Raw genomic sequence first — 19,683 nt, 5'->3', positions numbered from 1 at the left:
TGATAATGTTTTTATTTATTCATAATTTCAAAAATTGTATAATACCCAAATAATATTTACGTAATGTTGAAGTTAAATAAATGTATTTGAAAGTATGTCATCATTAAATATAAATTCAAAATTCGATTTACAAAACCCTGACTTTATATGTAGATGTTTGAAGACATCAAACCAAATGAAAGATTAGCAGAAACGTCAAATCTATCAACATCTATATGTCTAAATGCATTTATTACAATTTTTCTTCACGAAACTCAAAGTGTAAATAAAAAATTATCCATGGAGGAACAAGTTGTTACAGAAGACAAGGTATTTATAATTAGAGAAATCAATTAAGAAAATGATTTTACATTAGGAAAAAAAAAATAAAAACAGGAATAATTATGTCATGGATCTAATCTCCATTTTAGGCTACTTTGCCCATTAGATACGAATGGTATCAAACTGATGCAGCTGTTATAATAACTGTTTTAGTAAAAAACGTAAAAGAGGATTATTTACAATTAACAATTTCGACTAATCAAGTTTCAATAAAGATATCTCATCCCGATTTTGATATTTGCGATCTGTGTTTAAACTTATCTAATCCTATAATAGTCGAACAAAGTAGTTATAAATTAACGCCATATAAGGTAAATGTTATTTTTAGAATAAAATGTTATATTTCCCTAAACTAAATTGATTGCAGATTGAAATCAAATTAAAAAAGAGCGAAGGATTGAGATGGGAAAAATTAGAAGGAGCTCCAAAGAATAAAGAAATAAAAGTGATCCCTAAGGGTAGGAATTACTCATTTATTGTGAAATTATATCTAAATTTAGTTTATCTTCAGAACCAGAACCAATCACTAGTGGTCCACCAGCTTACCCAACTTCAAAGAAAGGCACAGACTGGAATAGAGTTGTAAAAGAAATAATGGAAGAAGAAGCAAAAGAAAAACCAGAAGGAGATGATGCCGTCAATAAATTATTTCAAGAAATTTATAGCAATGGTGGGGATGAAGTTAAACGTGCTATGAACAAGAGTTTTGTAAGTATCTATATAAATTTATTTAGAATGTATTGATTTGACTATAGATAATAGTCGAAAATTCAGTTTTTCATTGAAAATATTTTTAAAATTTATAATTATTTAGTTGGTAATTATAATATGCAGTAAGGATAAAAAAATAACATCTTATTTACCGTTATTATTCTGATTATAGGTAGTCAAAATGATATTTTATCAATCTTTCACATTTCAATAACAATTCTTTTTAAGTATATTTTATAATCTGTTATAAAGACATTCTAAGGAAACATTTTCCTACAAATTACAGTTTCGATCTACCAATCGTTTAAATTAATAACCCATATATACTTTGGGCAATGAAATTGTCAAAATTGTCTTTCTAATTACTTTTTTTATTAGCATCATTGTCTTTGCTTGAAAATCCCTTCCCATATTTGAAAATAGATGGATACAATGTAAAATTTTCTTCTCCCAACGAATAATACTTTCGCTCATCCACATACTAATAGTTTGAGTATTATTTTAGATGGAAAGTAATGGTACAGTTCTGAGTACTAATTGGAATGAAATCAGTAAACAGAAGGTAGAAGTTAAGCCCCCGGATGGAATGGAGTGGAAAAAATATTAAAAACAACTATTTACAGAGAAATATTTTTTTTAGTTTATATTCATTTTTGGAATGTGAAAATAAAAATGATACTTTATTCAATTAATGTTTTTTTAATGCCCCCTTCATCTTTTCATCCTAAGCATACAAAGGAACAATGGGTAATGCAAATGACCAAAAGGGAAGATGTACATATGTTGGGAAAAGGGGAAAAATAACAATATTGTAATAGAATTTATATGTACTTAATATTTATGAAACGCTGCTGTTTAGGTCCCAATTTAAATATTTTGAGACATTGAACTTCTTAGTAATGGTAATAGAAAAATCCAAATCAGTTGAGTTAGTAAAACCTGATTGGAAACACCAGCTTCTCCACAAAATATGCAGTTTCCAGTAGTGGGGAACACGACTGGGACCGTACTCTCCCTTAGTCCCAAAAAATATGTTTTATAAAAAAAAATCAAATAATTTATTTCTTGCAATATATAACTATAATCTGAATGTAATGCCAAATGCTATCTTAAAAAATGGACCTCCCTCTACGCTGCAAAGTATTCCGTACCTCCCAGAGATTCGGTGGACCTGATCCCTCGGAGGGGGAACATGTGATATGGAGTGAGAGGTGCCATTTGCGTCAACTCTTGATATAAGGAAAGATAGAAGAAGATTGGGCGAAAAGAGGTTGTCATGACTCCACATTATTAAAAACTGGACTAAGACAAGAACCACAGGGAAATTATGCCACCAGAGGAGGATAAAATGGTTAGAAATGATCACAAATATTCATTAATGAATTAAAGAAGAAGGTGTCTAATCAATCGATGGTTTATCTTCAAGAGCTCCGTAAAAATGCGTATATTGCTTCTACTTAAATCGATTATTTTATTGTATTTTGTTAGAAATAGTTTTGAATATCCAAACTCTCATTTAATTGTTGACTGAGGTTATCTACTTTCAAGTTCTTATTCCAGGATAAAAGGAATCTTAATCCTTCTCCAGAAAATTACTGCTCTTCTTGATTCCCTGTGTGATGCCAGCCACCCATATTAAGAAAATTTCCTTTCCTAATTTATTTATCATTTCCAGATATTCCATCACCAAATTTGTCAGTTTCTGCTGTCCTATTGAATCCTGGGGTGGCGGTGTATAATAAGAAAATCAAATACTTTTTGAATATGGTTGTATAAAAGTTCCTATTTGTTCCATGCACTAATTCTTGTTTACTTCGAGAAAAATTATCTTGCGGATAAAAACTGCGGAAATAGTGCGGATAAAAACTGCGGAAATAATGCGGATATTTTCTAATACCCTTCAATATCTACACATTGTTGCCATTAAATTTAAGTATCTCTCAAAAAGTGTAGAGATGGCGCTACTCTCCGTAGTTTCTATTTGTACATTACAGAGGTAGATTGGTTACTTCTTCTTTCTCCTGAAACTGGTCGTTTGCTTAAGTAATTTAACGAATATCTTACAGTCGACTGCTCGAGATTAGCTACAAAAGTAGAAATTGACAGATGTCATAAAGAAAATACGTCAAAGGTTAAAGTATAAAGTTACAACTATATATTTATGGAGGATGGAGGTCATCTTTGGTTTCCATTAATAAATAAAACCCATAGATAGTATTGAGCTCTTCAAGTTTTCATCTCCTATTTAGATCCTGAAATAATGTGAATTTATACAACTCGAAGAACAACAAATGAGTAATTATTATGTTGAAATTTTGTAGCTGTTTGTTGGAATGCGGACGCAAATTTATATTATTGTAATGATAAAAGAAGCAGAAATATAACCTTACATATTTGTTTAGTTTTCATAAAATAATGTTAAGGCACATTTTTCGTTATTATAAACCGAAATACATAAAATATTTTAAGTATAAACCAACGCTTACAGCTAATATTTTAAATGTGAACTCAAATCTATTTTTTTATTGTGAGTCGAATGTAAGTTTACATACATCGACATTGTACGAAACTAATAGAGAAGTGTTTGTTGATCACGAAAACAGTTTTGCTTACAAAATACTACCTAGAGATTCTTCAGATAGTCTGGTGAATAAATTGTCCAGCAAGGACGTTACCTCTACTGAGGAATTTAATGAAATATTAGATCGTAACTGGAGAGATTCAACAATCAGTGATATTGTCAATACTTTTATAAGAGTAAAAAACTTTTGTAAATCAAACAATATAACTGTTTCTGATACCAGATTTGATAACCTTGTGGATGGTTTAATGGACAATTGTGAACATATCACTGATGATGAATTAATCAGCTTATTACATTGCCTTACTGAATTTCCTTTTGTCGAATCTTATTCAGCGCACAACTTCCATGATATTTGGAGCTGTCTAGACGATCTTTGTTGCTGGAAACTAGTGGATTGGGATATTGAAAAAAGTTTCACTGTTGCTAACATTTGGTATCAATTACATTTGGGTAAGTAGTTACATTTTATACTTGAACAATTATTTTTATTATTATGTTCCAGGCAAACTTTGTGACTATATTAACATTTTAATAGATAGATGTGTTAAAAAAGCTACCGTTCTTACAAAAGATCAACTAGTAAACATTTATTTCTATCTAAATATTTGCCGTAAAAGACCTGTAGATTTTGAATATGAATTTGCATTAGAACAATTAATTAATGATATGAATATTGATGAAATGGCAGTTATTTCTATGGGTTATTTTAAAACAAAAACAAAAATCAAATTATTACCTATACAAGAAGCAATAATTAATAAAGTTATGCAACATGCAAAGGATATTCAAGATATATCATTAACTGCTATATTAAAGGTGAAACTTTTATTTCACTCATACATTTACTCAATCTTATATTATAATAGATTTTTTTCATTAAGCATTTGAAGGAATTAAATTTTAATTTAATTTTAGATTTTACGATATTCCAAACCTTTTAAATTAGTAGATAAAGTTGAAAAAATGACTGAAAAGCTTTATCCAGAAATAGATCGTCTCTCTGATCTGGCTTGCACTCATTTAGCACTGTTAAGTACTGGTGTACAAACTTATAACAAGATGGTGTTTCAAAAAATATCGGAAAAATTTATTAATCACATCACAGATCCTCAAAAGATACGCTTTAAGGATATTGAACGGATTCTAAACGTCCTGACAATGTTCAATTTTGTTCCAAAAACAGATACAGATATTTTCAAAGCTTGCTATGACGAGATTCATAAGAATGAGAGAATAGCTGAAACTGTGAAATACCCTAGATGCTTAGCATGCTCTTTAAATTACTTAAGCTTGCGAAATATGTATTCCTATGAATTAACTGATAAAATAATGGATCTAGAATATATAATTAGTGTTTATGGAAAAGGTGCAAAAGCTATACCAAGAGAAATATTTTCTTTGGATCGATGCATAGATATTGATTGTCCTGATTATACAGGAAATAGATTATCCCCAGATTTAAAATATAAAGCAGCCAAATGGTTGACTGAATTTACTCCAAGTTACGATCAGTGGAAAAAACTGTCAGCTATAGATAAACTAATTTTAGATACTATTGATACTGTTAGAAGTATAGTTGGTGACGATAGATTTATGTTTATACATCATATTTTACCACATTTTTCTAGAGCTGGTAAGACAAAACGTAGCAAATGCAACAACTCATATGATCATTCTATTTTTTCCAGATATTGTTGTTTGTAAAAATAAAAAAACTGGAGAATTTGTTGAACCAGTTGGTTTCCATAATTACATTTTAGGTGATGTAATGTATCCTTTTAATGATGGCTCACTTGAGTGGTTCGCAGTAGTGGTTTTAGGTTGGAATAATACAATAAAAGATACAAATCTTTGTTTAGGACATTCTCTTATGAAAGAAAGACAGTTAAGGAAAATCGGTTATAACCCAGTGCTTGTAAGTAGAATTTCAACAAATGCAATTACTGCGTAAGTGATTTAATTTAATGAAGTCATGAAAAGAAAAAAGATATTGAATATGTGTCATATAATTAAAGAATCACTGCGATTTTGGCATATTTTTTTGTTTTTTTTTTTTTAGGTCATTTGGAGTGAATTTCAAGGTTTGCAATCTCAGGTACAAAGAAAACAATATATTTCCAATAAACTGATGTTGAAACAGTAAATAAATAAATTTTATTCAATTACTTATTGTTGTTTATTTTCCTTGTGGATGTTGGTAGTTCAATGCAAATTTCGATGTATTTAAACTCCATTTGTCCATAGTCAAATTAACTAAGTCCATCATCACCTTGGGAAGTAGAACACAAAAACCTCAGAAAAGTAGCCTTCTTTGGAAAGAGTTTTGAAAGCAAAATGATTAATATGGAGTCTTGTACAAAATAGAATCTAGGTATAGGTGCAGAGTGGCTGAAAAGCCAAATTGACCACCCTTTCAATCTAGAATCGAACCCCATTGTGCTTAATCAAATTTCGCAGTTATTTATGCCCTTTTTTAATGGAAAATCTGGAAAACAATTTTTTTATACTTTATTTTCCATTTTTTGTTATAAATTCAGATATTAAAGTATGGGGATAGGTAGATTTATGCAAATTTTCATGTCATTAAACTCCAATTGTGCCATATAATCAAACTAGACCCATTATCATCTTGGGAAGTGGAACACAAAAAACTCTTAAAAATAGCCTCATTTAGTAGGAGTCTACTTATTTTGAAAGCAGAATGATTATATATGAAGTCTTGTATAACATATCTTGTAGATATTGGTGTAGAGTGGCTGAAAAGTTACAACAACCACCATTCTATCTACAAAATAAACCTCATGGGGCTCAATCAAATTTCACAGTTATGTATATCCTATTTCATTCACATTTTGATTTTAATTAGATTCCAATAAAAGATATGAAAAAATTGTTTGTTTTTGTAATACATTTACCTTCGCAAAATATGAGAATAAGATTATATTGTTTTTAACCATGGTACATTGTTTTATATTTCAGTCAACTATTAAAGGACCCTTATTATTATTAAGAAAATTATATAATTTTAGAGCCATCATAAGTTGATTACTTCATTTATATCGAAATAATGACTCTGGCTACTTTTACATGTTTTTTAAATTTTCCATGGTTTCATAGCACATTAGCTCATTAATAAGACTGTTTAGAACACATAAAACTATTAAGCGGTCCTATGTTATTTTCATCGATCTCATATATTTTTATTTGATAAAAAAACTTGTTATTATACAAATGATTTTTAAGTCATTCTTAAACATGTTTTCTAATTTGAAAGAACAAGAACAAACTATTTTCTAACTGAAAACTAAATGTTTTTCCATATATTTTTATCGTTAAATACTTAAGCTTAAGAAAAAAAATAGTCAAGTACAAATATGAATCATGCTTAATATTTTCTAAACACTAATAATACTACGTTAATTTAAATATATAAAAAATAACAATTATTACAAGTTAATGAAGGGATATCAGTAGATAAACTATGTCAATAATCATATAATATTAGATGTTTATACTTGCCTGTAGTTGATGAATAAGTACAGTCTCTAAAACTATAGTGCACTGTTAGTCAACATGGAAAAAAATGTATTTCAATATTATTTTGGTAAAACAATATTGAATTGTAAATAATAGATTATTCAATAAACACATTCATTATTATTTCTGTCATTGTCCATAAGTATTATTATATCAATTATTTTAATTTACTATCTATAATATCAACAACACTTTAAATACAATTAAGATGATCTTAGTACATATACAGTGGATTAGGTTTGTGTAGGTCTGAATAACTGAATCTTGAAAATAATTCGAAATTAAGCTATTTTCAAGTTGTCAGTCCTGATAACTGTCATCGTAAAGTTACGTCTTACCACTCTTACATTTGAAACATAATATAGTTTCTATTTTCCTAATTTATCTTTTTCACTATTATTTCTTCTATATTTTTATTTGTAACACGTATTTTTTTTATGAAATCATCATTCTCTATATATAGATATTCATATTTAAAATTTTATTTAATATCCCTTTGCGCCGCCCCTGATAAATGTTTTTTTCATAATTAAAACTACCCCTACCGCCTTCTCTGTCAAATGCATTTTTAGATGTTTATCTAGTACCCTGTGAATGACACTTTGTTTACTGTAAACAGTTCTTTCAGTTTTAGCGTTTTTTCCCAAAAAAATCTTTTAAAATGGATAAACCCCGTGATAAAGTGTTTCGCCGTAAAGGTAAGAAATCAAAATATTTGAAATTTGAGACAAAGAAAATTTGTAATTTGACATAATTTTATCTAACTTTTATTTGATAAAAAAATTTATTTCGACAGAGCAGAGAATAATTTGATTTTAAAAAATATTTATAAAATGAAATTTAATCATGAGATTTACTTTAAACAGAGACGTTGTACTGGATTTTATTGAGCTATTACTCGTGATACTCAATTTCAATAATTTCTACCGCGCTTAGACAATATACCTAATGGTGGAAGTAAAGAAAATATATTGGAATTTAAACATTAATCTGTAATTTTTTTACAAAATGCGTAATCATTAATTTCATATTTATATAATTGAATGTTGAATATCAAGGTTATTTTCCCTTTCTTATGATATCTATTATGATTAGACTATTAGAATATTTTTGTCAGAAGAGAGGTTATGTTAATTAAAAAGAAGATATTTAATAGCATGTCGAGGTGTATATATTGTGAAGTTTGTAGAAAGAACTATTATACAATCTCTTAGTGTTTTTTCCAGTTAACAAATAAATTTTACATTTTTTAAAGTTACATTTTCAGATAGTATAACGAGAATACCTAAAGTGTACGAAAACGGACGCAAGGATGCACCCCGTCCTAGGAGTAGAAGTGTTTTTACCAGTTCCCACGCTAGCGACGAACTTCAAACAAGGGACATAGTGAGATACGAGGGTCAAAACTCCCGACCCCCGTACGTCCCCAAACCAATTACAGTAAAAAATTATTTCTCTGAAGATTATAATGTAAGTTCAATTTTATGCCGGGCAGTGTATCTACGAACGAACTTACTTCTCGGACTTTTATTTAATTCCAATAAGAGTTTCTTTAGTCTCTTTAGTTTGCTTTAATGTTTCTCGCATGTCTGCAGTTATTTTTTACATTACGGATTCCGAATTATTTTCACACACTCCCACAACTTCTTCATTGTTATAATTCAAACTTTTACTCATTCTAAAAGTATTCTTATCTTCTTTAATGAAAATGTGCCTGGTATATATGACAGAGATGTGACAATTCTTTATTACAAATTATCGTATTCGTAGGATATTTATGCAGATGATGGTTACACTGGCGGTACAACAATTTCCCCTCACGGTATCATAACGATGCGCTTGCGCGAATACATCCGCGTTGATTTATCACTTGACCGCGCCATTCGTATCTCCAACGCGAAAAATGGTATAGTTTTAGCCCTGAGTGCGAGCGGAAGTTCGTCTGGTTTAATACATCCCAATGGAAAGGTGTACCAATATGGGTCTAGGGTTGAAATTATGGCCAACGACAGTCAAGGCAATGATAAGTAAGCCAACTTCGCATATTCCTCGAAACTATTATTATTTACAGCGTTGCCAAGTTTAATAACCATGTAATAAAAAGTGTATTCCAAATATTTTTTTTTAATTTAGGTTCGCGAAGATGTGGTATAAAGGAGTAAGTTTTACGAGCGTTCAATGTGCTCTTGTATATTTAGTCGATTCCGCCGGTACTAGAACGACTACAGATACTTTCAACGATCTAACACACGATTTTACTCTCAATATATTTTACGAAGGTTCCCCGTATACGTATCTCGATAATCCGAGTACAACTCATACCACTCATTTGGTAAACGAAGCGATGAGCGTTTTACAAGGCACCAACTGTTGGATGACAGAAGACGGTACCACAAACTGGATCATCAATAACGTTAGGATCTCTCAAACGGCCGACGGATTAGTGAGGTTAGATTTCTTATTTACAAAATTGGTGATACTAAACTGTTATTTGTGTTTCATATTTTTGTTTATAATTTCAAGTTCTGTGATTATTTGTCATAGTTTTGTGATGGGGAAACGGATAGTTATTTTTTATTTGCAGAGTTGGTAGAAATAGCAACAAATTTTCTTTACGAACATCCCCGACGAACGGATCTGCTTCAGTGTCGTCTCCGTATATGCATTGCACCGGTTCCATGGGACAGACGCGTCATCTGTTTGTCAGACGAGGCGAACGTCGAATGCACTATGACGGTTCGACGTTTATAGTACGGAACGCCGGACATTCGGCGGGCTTCGATGAAAAACATCAATTGAAAGTTTACTAATTGTTTGTTCAGTTTTCTTTTTCTTTTTTTTTTAATTGATAATTTTTATTGGGGAAATCCAGTCATTTGTTCTCAATGTTGTGTAATTTTGCTAATCGCGCCAATAAATTTCGGTGATGGACGAGTGGATGTTATTTGGTTGGAGGGCGTACGCTGTGATATACAGGGATTGGTTGAAAATTAAAATATAAATATTTGCCTAGTGTTTTTTAAACTTGTCGCTAGCACATACATTTTTTAAAGTGATTTTGAAAAGCATACACGTACGTGCGTGTGTGTTTATATATATATATATATATATATATATATATATATATATATATATATATATATATAAACACGGCGATTATTTGATTATTTTACATTTACAAGAAGTATGTTTTTTCATCGATTCGATAGCAAAATTATTTAAGGTGTCAGCTTTATTATGTTTGCTGTTTATGACTGTGATAATGCAATTTAATAACGATGCAAACGTTCTAAAATTGCTAATAAATATTTGTGGAAATGATAAATATATGTTTTATTTCATTTTATTTGTCCTATTTATTCAAGATAACTAACAATTAGTAATTTTTATGTTTAAAATTTGATTACTAGACTAAATAACCAATCTTCGAATATGATGGTGACATTTTTCTATAATCAAAAAAAAATTATTTCATCTGACATTAAATTCCAATTATTTTTGAAACAACACTAAGCTTGGCAACATAGCATATGGATAAACTTATTGTTCTGTGGTTTTGTTAGTGAATGACGGATGTCAATTATAACCACAGAACATACCCTAAGAAGAAATGCTATAACTCAGTTGTTATTTAGTCGAAACAACATGGCGGGTTTCTATAGGTAAATTGACAGATGTTGGGACATGAACACACGGACTATCAACTATTTCGATATTCTTTGATGGTATATTGAATAGAATTGAGTTAAAAACCAGGAAAACTTAATATTTTTATTAAATCTACAAAAATCTATTTACATTTAAGTAAAAAGTTTTTTTCTTGAATTCTACGGTCCACGTAAAGAAGGAACCACATAATTCTTGTCATCGATTTGACATTCTTCTTCCCAATTGTCAGGAATGACATTTTTTGTGAGCTGTTTCAGTTTAGGTACTGGACAAAAGCTAGTACAACCAGGTACTATCAACTTGAAAGGTGGTACTTGGGTGGAATTTCTCAAATAAATCTGAAAATTTTTTCCCAATAATAAAGATTTAAACTGTATGAGAAAAAATTTATTATTACAAAGTCGCCCACCGATATATACTGTGAAGCCGGTCCTGTTTATATATTATATATATTTTATTTTGTAATTTTGACATTGAAGAAAATCTAGAATGTAAATAAAACAATTATATCCGTGTATAAAGGAACATTATAATTTAAACATTGGCATCCCTGTGATATTCGTCTTCGGTATTGTAAGTTTATTGTCCCCAAAATCAACAATTGTGTCAGCATTTTTGTTCGAGTAATACTTTACTGTGTAATATGTGATATAATTTCGTAATCTTTTCTAAAACTACTCATATATCTCTAAAAATATACAAATCTTCATAATTAAATTTACCATTATTATTTCTTATTGGTACTGTGTGTAACTATAGTTCATATTTAATTGGAAAACAATATAACGTGGCAACGATGTAAAACCTTCGTCATAAATATCAACCAAATCATAAAAATATCACTCGTAACCTATCAGGTATCAACGACTTGTCAAACATTTCAATATAGACGTTTAAAAAATTATAATCCTGAATGGAAGTGTAATTTTTAAAGTGCACTGTGAGTTTTGTAACTGAATTCAAGTTATTTTTTCAATACATTGACTTTATAATATACAATATAATATATAAATGAGTTGGGAGACCAGATAACGGATCCACAATATAAAAGGTTAGTTACAAATATTTTCACTCTCAATCAAATAAGTTTTGATACTTTCGAATGAAATTATTAAAATAAATATGGGAAATGTGAGGAAAAAATTCTTGTCCCGTTATCTATTGCTTGTTTTTTAATAAAATCAAGTCCATTACTTACTTCAACTCCATATTCATCAGTGCTAGTATCTTTATATAATTCAAATAATACCGTAATTGCGTAATCGGGTAACTGTTCATCCCAAATTTTTAATGTACTGAGTAAGTTTACAACAGTCTGATCATGACCTCCGTAAAGGAAAGCTTTGAAATTATTTTTTCCTTCTATTTTCGTTGTCCAGTCTTCCATGAGTTTTTTGAGTAAAACACCTAACACAACAAAAATATCAAATTTATATTTTACTATTTCATTGTAATTTAGAACGAATGTGTGGATAGTCATATCCATATATTTGAAACTCCTATATTGCTAGCCCCCGTATGTGGAAGCCCCTAAAAGAGGCAGCAAATATCACCTATTCATACTCCGTTGTGCGCAAGGGTGGCGATTGTAGTAGGGAAGTATAGTGTAGCTCTAGGGCTCTATCCCACTGTTATAGTAACCATTTTTGGGTCGTAAGTTCGAATGACGCAAGGTTAATTATTTTTTTTTTCATTTGTTATTATGAATTATATATATATATATATATATATATATATATATATATATATATATATATATTTCAAATAACTAAGAATTATAGTTATATTTTCAAAACTTTCAAAAAAGTCAATTGTTAGATTAACATCGTTTGTGAGCATGCTCCATTCTCGGACATGCGCGTAACATTTCAATTCTAAATAACTAAATAATAGACAGTTGTTTGTATATCTGCACCATTGGTTCGCCATCTTTTTATGGTAACGTCCAATTTTGCGCCAGAGCCACTGCTACGTTTCCTTTTTGGTTCAACAGTATAAAATATATTTCGCTATGTTTGCCACAATATACGAGTCGATAAAAAATGTTACTTAGATTTTTAACGAAATAAATCTGCTCAAATTTTTTTTCATTAGACAATTGGCAACAGTACAGTAGTCTATTGCGCATGTTCACTTATTTGGAATCTGCTTTAAATTAATACATATTTATTATTGGGAAGGGAAATGAGTTCATTGACTTGAATCCTCAATATTTAGGTGTCGAAATAGCTCTAAAATTGTATAAATAGGTCAAATTTCAGCTTTTTTGCAGAAACTTAGTTTGTAACCCTTAACGTAAGCATTCTTTTGTTTTAAATATTATATATATATATATATATATATATATATATATATATATATATATATATATATTATATATATATTATATACAAGAAATTGATAATGATTGGCTGTTAATTTTTAAATATGATTAGAGGAAATGGATATTTTACATATATTTTCACTGAAAATGTAGGGTTTATTTTTAAAAATTTTGCACACTTGTTTGAAATATTATTTCCTTGAATTATTAAAATGCTTCAGGTGAAATAATTTCCTCAACTCAATAAAACCAAGACAAAAAAAGCATTTAGAAAGTCCTTTATAAATGGAAATTTACTGATCAAATAAGAAATTGAGAAAACTATAAATTTTTATATGAAATTTAAGATAAACGGTAACAAAAAATTGTTAATAATGGTTTACTATCTGAAACTGATACTTTTTACTGGTAAATTAAATATGGCATATAAATTAAGTGGCACGGCCTCAGTTCCTAAAAATACGACAATTAAATGTGCATTTGGAGAAGTTACGGTTAGTTGAATTAGTTCTACATGTGTCATATGTCTTTCCACTTATACAGACACTGGCCATCGACTTTAATTAATATGCTGAACTGATATCTGTACAACTTATGATCACGTGATACAAATCGCTCTGTTCAACGAACCACATTATCGAACGCAACTATAAATGATCCATATCATTTGATTTATTTAAATATGAGACTTGGTGGGGAGAAATCGATAACTGTAACCTGTTACTGTCATTCTTAATAATAATATATTATTGAATCTAATATTTTAAAATATATTTGAATTTTTTCATTCATGTAATCAGTGAATAAGTATACTAGTGGATCTAATTGAAAATCACGAATATTTTGTGTCTACTGAAGTTGTGAAATTAAATTGTTTTATTGAGTTTGAGGTTATATATAGGGTAATAACTTTTGTTTTATTGCTTCTTTCAATTGTGTTTCGGCAATTTTTATTATGAAAAACTAATATATATCAAAAATTTGCTAGAAATATTACTTACCACCAATCAATCTGTTCATATCATCGTTAAAAGCTTTAAGGACAAAACTTCTAACAGTAGGAAAGTGCATCTTCGATGGATAATAGTTATGTGTCCAGTTGGGTAAGTTTAAACCAAATTTTTCCTGAAAGAGGTGAACAAATAAAGTGGTACTGCGCATTTGAAAGCGATCGAGAAGTGTTGAAACAAGGTAATTTAATATTTTTGTATTATAAATATACCTCCGCTTGTAGTGTAGTATAAATATCTTGAACATCCTCAAAATCGTGAACTTCTTGTCCTGTAATATCAGTTAATTCCTTGAACAGATCCTCGTATTGTTTTAGCAAATCTTGTACTTCCTTAGATTTTTTAACTTTCTCTTTTTCTTTGTGATATTTAGGGCACGGTTTTCTCACAAGCAACAACTGAAAGAAATTTGTTTCACTATAACATAACGAATAAAGTTTTTATGAGTTTAGTGGAAGTGTCAGGTAACACTGGTTAATAAAATTTAAACTTTTTTTTGTCACTCGAAAACTTATCAATCAATCAATGTACTATGGCCACTAAACAAAATTCACTAACACCGGAAAAAAAATTCCTTAATTCCTCAATAAATAACTATGATTTTCGTGAATGTTTGTCTTCCGGTTTGTCTCTTTAAAAAATTTTGTTTCAAATAAACACCAATGTAAATTTAAGTAAATCAAAATGAATTTGAAATAAATTCCCACAAACGCCAATTTTACAGTTTGTGTTTAAAGCACAATTTTTCAAGCCCATGACATTTAGGGAAGGGAAAAACGCAACTGTGCTCTACTCACAGATCTGAAAAACGACAATTTGGAACGCGGGTTTGAAGCATTGTGCGCCCATGTGCGCGTTTGGGTGCTCAAATTGTGTAACTGGGAAGTGACTAATGTAACCAAACGTAACGTAGTTCAATGCGATCGTTATCCAATCGCCTAAATTGAGTTATTCAAACAAAAACACGAAAATGTCACACAAAAAACTTGAATGTCACTGAAACAAAATAATATTTTTTTTAATTAACGAACATATATAATAATATAATAAAACTCATCACAAAGCTAGTGTGACAAAAACAGTGTTTGACAGTGTAATTATCTTCCTTCGTCGAAAACCTGACACGTTAGTTCTTTTTTTTATCAAGTATACTTTTTAATTTGGTGTATGTGTTCAATAGTTTCTAAATGTAGTGATTCTCAGTTATGTTAACATTTTTTTATAACAAGCGGTTTATTTACATTGTTTCTTTTGAATAATTACCAAAAACGTTACAGTTATTACAACTACAAACGATCTAAAATAGCATATCCATTTGCTAAAACTATTCTAGTGGAGATATAAAAGTGGTTTCTCTTTTTTCTTTCTTTTCCTCGTGGTCGTGGTCCAGCTGATTTTCCTTGGATGCGTGACTTGGTCAACCATAATATAGTCCATCAGTTTTTTTAACTCTGAGTAGATTTGCTAATGAACCAAAAAAGTTTACTACTTCCCTCAAGTTCACGTTCTGATATACTTTAAAACTTCTCGCGATGGCTTTTGTGGGTTGTCGATGCGTACAGCATGATGGAAATAAGGAAAACCCTAAAGAGGTGGTACACGAGTACTACCAGTCGCACTCTTCCCTTCCTTATCTTGTTTACTAGTAAGTCAACGCCCCATTCTTTAGTCCAAGATGACTTTTGGGTATGTAGCCTTGGTGGTGCAGGTGTTTTCTTCCTCTGCTATGTCCAGACTGTCTTCTGGTATCTTTCTTTTTGAACCACATTGCTTATATTTCTGCGTTGATGTTGATCTTCGACGTTGTACAACAGTCGTCGAATCGATTTCCAAAGTCTTAGTGTTACCATCTCCAATTGGGTAATGCTGTGTGTATTGAATAGATTATTACTAATTGAGGTTAGGACTTTAGTTCTATGGTTTTGTTAAAAGAAAAAAAGATTTTGATGACATTTTGAGAGTCAACTAAGTTTTTTGTTAATTGACCATGTGTAATTCCCTCCAAATTTGCCACAAATGAGAAAAAAATTACACTTTTATATTTAGGTACACAACAATGAATAGAATAAGTTGAAAAATAAATAAGAATCAATGTATTTTTGGTTATGTTTATAATATACACTAAGCTCCATTACATTTGGCGGAAAACTCCAAGTTGGTAAGCCTGTGTGGTAATGTTTGTAGTTTCGATAATTAAATAACCGTTATACTAAAAAAATTTTGTTTTTAATTTGATCCTCTCGACCTGTGACATCATTTAGTAATACTAACGAACATACTTACACTGTCTTGCTCTAGTGGTTCGGTATGAATAGGAATAGGTTGCCAATTAAGTGGTCCCCATACTTGATCTCCTTTCGGTGGCCAAAAACCGGCGTTCACTAACTGCATACTAGCTTTAGCCCTGTCTACGTCAGTGGACTGAGTGTAATATTCATCGGGAGAGTAAATATCTCCAACAAATTTACCATATCGTTCTCTGTAGTATTTACCAATTTCGTATAAAGTCAATTTTCCCTTCTAAAATTTAATTGTTTCTCATACTACTATTCTTATTTTTTTTATATCGCCTCGTATACGAAACAATTGATGATCCGTTCGAAAAATATACTTACATTAGTTAACTGACCCCAACCTATAGGATAAAGACTATTGTCTTTATGGGGATCGTTAGGATACGTACTGGCAGGTGTTCTCTCGCCATGTCTCATAATCTAAACAAAAAATAAAAAAAAAATTATATTATCTCGTGAATTGAATTCAATACTTACGATATGAACCATTTCTAGTCGTCTGTTAGTGTCGTTTAAATTGATCTGTATGGCTTTTATTCCTACAACAAGAAATACCACGACGGCAGCTAGGGCCGTTATTGATCCCAATATTACATTCCATTTCGACATCTGAAAAAAATTAAATTCATTATTTTACCCTTTACGCCTGTTTTTCAAAGCCTAATACAAGAATTGTTCTGATATATATAGTTTTTTATCCCTTTCACCCCTACTAAGTTACGCCACTGATTAATAATAGCTGTAATGGTCTACTAAAAGGTGATTTATCAATAAAAAAGAAGTTTTTTTGTCTGGCGATACATTATTTTTGAATGAGAAATAAAATATATGATCTTCATTAAAAATATTGCAATAAGGTCAACAATTATCCCATTGTTGATATTCATAATAATACATTAGTGACAATTTCAAATTTATTTCACGTATTACCTTTTGAAAAATTAGTTATTAGTAACACTCCTTACAACAACCTATTAGAACTACGAATGGTGATTACTCCACTACAATCATTTAGTATTGAAATTTAATAACTTTTTTATACTTGTTTCTGTTTTATTATAAACAAATATATGAGGAATTTTATTTAAAACCATTGAAAAAGATAAACGTTATATTTGAGCCTTGACCTTTAACAGTTTTATCAGTTAACAGTCGAAGAAACTATTACCACTAGGATTGTTTATTATTTATTAATAATATTTACAACGAATTATTTATCTCAAAATACGATTTTCAATAATAATATGGAGAATAATAATAATTTATTTTGGTGATGATATTAGTTACTAAAAAATTTTAATCAAGTACCTCTCATTATTATATTCCTAATATATTTTTTTTCTGTTCTGTGGATATTGGATTAACCAATAAAATTATTTTGTCTCTAGTACTTTGTTTTTCGATAAAATCTTAAGTTCTATGAGTTTAAAAATAAAAAAAGAAGTAGAGGATGACAGTTTTAATTGTAACGTTTATAAGAATGTGTATTATGATGTTTTCATTAGAATTTCTCTCTTGAATAAAAAAAACCAGTTTGAAATTTAAAAGCGGTATGGAGCAAGTAATAAATAGTTATTATTTGATTACTAATTCAAATTCATTATTAAAAATAACTAGCGTTTAATAGTTAATGTCTGTGTATATTGTGCAATAATAAATCACATTTTGGTCTACAATTTGAAACTTATAATTATTCAATATTGAAAGAACAAGTAGTGAATTATAAAAATATTCATAATTAACAATTATTAATTGATATAATCGTCACAGATATACCTTAAACGTATGGCTTAAATGAACAATGAAAACCATGTAATATTAACAAATACATAAAATCGAATTTAATTAAATGTTAAGTGTCAATATATTCCCTTAGAAACCTCTTAGCCTTTGTATTGCTGTAATGAAATAATTTCCTTACCACATTATTTTGCTCATTGGCCATGTGTTATTCATTTCTACCTAGTACCTATTCAGTTCACTAAAATTTAAATATATAAGCTTACTCATAGGTACTGTTCCATAAGTTCAGAACCGGTTTTTCCTTCAGTTGTATTATAATTGATATCTGTTTTATTTATCAACCTCAAATATTCATAGCTATAAATAAAAAAACCAAGGTTGTTTTAAAATGAAATTATATTTGGAATAAAAATATAAAATGAATTATTTCAGAAGGAAGGGTGAGTTAGATAAATAGATGTTATATTGAATGATTTCATAGCAGGGCCGGCGTTAAGTAGGTCTAGAAATTCATTTAAACAATAATTTAGATCTACGAATATATTTGAGCACTAATTAATTATTTATATGACCTTGCTAGAATTTTAACTTGGTCAAGATATAATGTTTAATAATGTTTACACGTATGTAAATGAAAATATGGTTACCAGATTTAAATTTAATCAAAAAAATATTAACTTACTTATAAAATTTAAGTAAATAGATCTAATATCATATAAAATAATGATTTTTTATTATCTACCTAAAATCTAATTAAAGCTTATAATTTATTGTGCGGCTTTTAAAGATTCTCTATTTTTTTAAATAAATTAGCCACTAAAAATATATTTGAATTGGGGAAAATTTTTTAAACAAGGAGAGTATTTTAATGGCGTAATAGCCATAGAGTTAAGTGGAATTGTACCATTGATACTTAGATTATCACTCTTTATCTTTCTCTACTCGCTATTAAAATCAAAACTTATTCTCCTTCTTTGCCGTTTCCACCACTCAAAATTTAGAGGTCATGGTGATCCAAATAGCATAGAGTAGAGAGAGAAAGAGAGTGGTATACTGATATTCCTTCTCTTTCCATTAACAATCATATTAGTTTAGAATGAAGTCACAACCAGCCGCCATTTTGTTATTTAGATTAAAATTATTATTAATAGTTGTGCTTTATTTTCATTTATTCGTTTCAATGGAAAAATCGTTTGTTTACAATATGGCCGATGTTTCAGGTTACGTTATCTGTAATGAAGTATTCATATCGGCGTGAAGTGTTTGAAAACGTAAAAAATGAAAATTCGTCATGATTATTCGACACACAATTCAAATCAAAAATAGAAATTTGTTCGATTATTGTGATTTAGTGAAGATTTGTGACGGTAAATACAAAACGGAAACCAAATGTGCCTAAATACTATCAAGGTGGAGGCCAAAAAATAATGAAAAGTAGTTTTGGAGGTTATGTTAAAATTGTCAGTTGAAATTTGTTAAAAGTGGTAAGTT

The 19,683-nt window shown here is 29.5% G+C and overlaps 4 protein-coding genes across 5 annotated transcripts; 3 read left to right on the top strand and 1 right to left on the bottom strand.

Annotated features, from left to right (window-relative positions):
- The first annotated feature begins 145 nt into the window (after positions 1 to 145).
- On the top strand, positions 146 to 1,720 carry LOC130443100 (protein SGT1 homolog). The gene is made up of 5 exons (XM_056777568.1): positions 146 to 309; positions 411 to 632; positions 689 to 779; positions 833 to 1,029; positions 1,538 to 1,720. Exons 1-5 carry the CDS (start codon positions 154 to 156, stop codon positions 1,637 to 1,639), a joined length of 768 nt encoding a protein of 255 aa, XP_056633546.1. The 5' UTR covers positions 146 to 153; the 3' UTR covers positions 1,640 to 1,720.
- Positions 1,721 to 3,143: 1,423 nt separating this feature from the next.
- On the top strand, positions 3,144 to 5,783 carry LOC130443099 (FAST kinase domain-containing protein 5, mitochondrial). The gene is made up of 5 exons (XM_056777567.1): positions 3,144 to 4,066; positions 4,119 to 4,432; positions 4,532 to 5,249; positions 5,305 to 5,531; positions 5,676 to 5,783. Exons 1-5 carry the CDS (start codon positions 3,448 to 3,450, stop codon positions 5,757 to 5,759), a joined length of 1,962 nt encoding a protein of 653 aa, XP_056633545.1. The 5' UTR covers positions 3,144 to 3,447; the 3' UTR covers positions 5,760 to 5,783.
- A 2,031-nt stretch (positions 5,784 to 7,814) lies between these two features.
- On the top strand, positions 7,815 to 10,182 carry LOC130442872 (uncharacterized). The gene is made up of 5 exons (XM_056777258.1): positions 7,815 to 7,851; positions 8,421 to 8,623; positions 8,924 to 9,180; positions 9,287 to 9,601; positions 9,738 to 10,182. Exons 1-5 carry the CDS (start codon positions 7,815 to 7,817, stop codon positions 9,961 to 9,963), a joined length of 1,038 nt encoding a protein of 345 aa, XP_056633236.1. The 3' UTR covers positions 9,964 to 10,182.
- Positions 10,183 to 10,910: 728 nt separating this feature from the next.
- On the bottom strand, positions 10,911 to 18,517 carry LOC130443244 (prostatic acid phosphatase-like). 2 transcript variants are annotated; one of them, XM_056777775.1, is made up of 8 exons: positions 18,371 to 18,517; positions 16,927 to 17,058; positions 16,771 to 16,869; positions 16,439 to 16,675; positions 14,368 to 14,553; positions 14,147 to 14,270; positions 12,021 to 12,229; positions 10,911 to 11,160 (listed from the first exon to the last, which is right to left on the bottom strand). In XM_056777775.1, the coding sequence occupies exons 1-8, from the start codon at positions 18,392 to 18,394 to the stop codon at positions 10,981 to 10,983; spliced, it is 1,191 nt and encodes a 396-aa protein (XP_056633753.1). In that variant the 5' UTR covers positions 18,395 to 18,517; the 3' UTR covers positions 10,911 to 10,980. The 2 variants fall into 2 exon arrangements, with proteins under 2 accessions (XP_056633753.1, XP_056633754.1); XM_056777776.1 differs by lacking the exon at positions 18,371 to 18,517 and adding an exon at positions 17,380 to 17,737.
- Positions 18,518 to 19,683: the final 1,166 nt, after the last annotated feature.

The sequence above is a fragment of the Diorhabda sublineata genome, chromosome 4, assembly GCF_026230105.1.
Source record: "Diorhabda sublineata isolate icDioSubl1.1 chromosome 4, icDioSubl1.1, whole genome shotgun sequence".
NCBI classification, from domain to species: domain Eukaryota; kingdom Metazoa; phylum Arthropoda; class Insecta; order Coleoptera; family Chrysomelidae; genus Diorhabda; species Diorhabda sublineata.
This window is presented reverse-complemented; position numbering and strand designations above follow the sequence as displayed.

What these genes read in the sequence shown, in the direction of transcription:
- LOC130443244 (XM_056777775.1), bottom strand. Translation starts at nt 18,394, where the DNA reads ATGGCCAATGAGCAAAATAATGTG. An exon ending in CCAATGAGCAAAATAATGTG is followed by an intron (nt 17,059 to 18,370) that starts GTAAGGAAATTA and finishes AATTTTTTTCAG; the next exon opens with ATGTCGAAATGGAATGTAAT. An exon ending in ATACTACACTACAAGCGGAG is followed by an intron (nt 14,271 to 14,367) that starts GTATATTTATAA and finishes CACCTCTTTCAG; the next exon opens with GAAAAATTTGGTTTAAACTT.
- LOC130442872 (XM_056777258.1), top strand. Translation starts at nt 7,815, where the DNA reads ATGGATAAACCCCGTGATAAAGTGTTTCGCCGTAAAG. An exon ending in TAAAGTGTTTCGCCGTAAAG is followed by an intron (nt 7,852 to 8,420) that starts GTAAGAAATCAA and finishes TTACATTTTCAG; the next exon opens with ATAGTATAACGAGAATACCT. An exon ending in GACAGTCAAGGCAATGATAA is followed by an intron (nt 9,181 to 9,286) that starts GTAAGCCAACTT and finishes TTTTTAATTTAG; the next exon opens with GTTCGCGAAGATGTGGTATA.
- LOC130443100 (XM_056777568.1), top strand. Translation starts at nt 154, where the DNA reads ATGTTTGAAGACATCAAACCAAATGAAAGATTAGCAGAAACGTCAAAT. An exon ending in AAGTTGTTACAGAAGACAAG is followed by an intron (nt 310 to 410) that starts GTATTTATAATT and finishes TCTCCATTTTAG; the next exon opens with GCTACTTTGCCCATTAGATA. An exon ending in GTGCTATGAACAAGAGTTTT is followed by an intron (nt 1,030 to 1,537) that starts GTAAGTATCTAT and finishes GTATTATTTTAG; the next exon opens with ATGGAAAGTAATGGTACAGT.
- LOC130443099 (XM_056777567.1), top strand. Translation starts at nt 3,448, where the DNA reads ATGTTAAGGCACATTTTTCGTTATTATAAACCGAAATACATAAAATAT. An exon ending in ACCACATTTTTCTAGAGCTG is followed by an intron (nt 5,250 to 5,304) that starts GTAAGACAAAAC and finishes TATTTTTTCCAG; the next exon opens with ATATTGTTGTTTGTAAAAAT. An exon ending in TCGGTTATAACCCAGTGCTT is followed by an intron (nt 5,532 to 5,675) that starts GTAAGTAGAATT and finishes TTTTTTTTTTAG; the next exon opens with GTCATTTGGAGTGAATTTCA.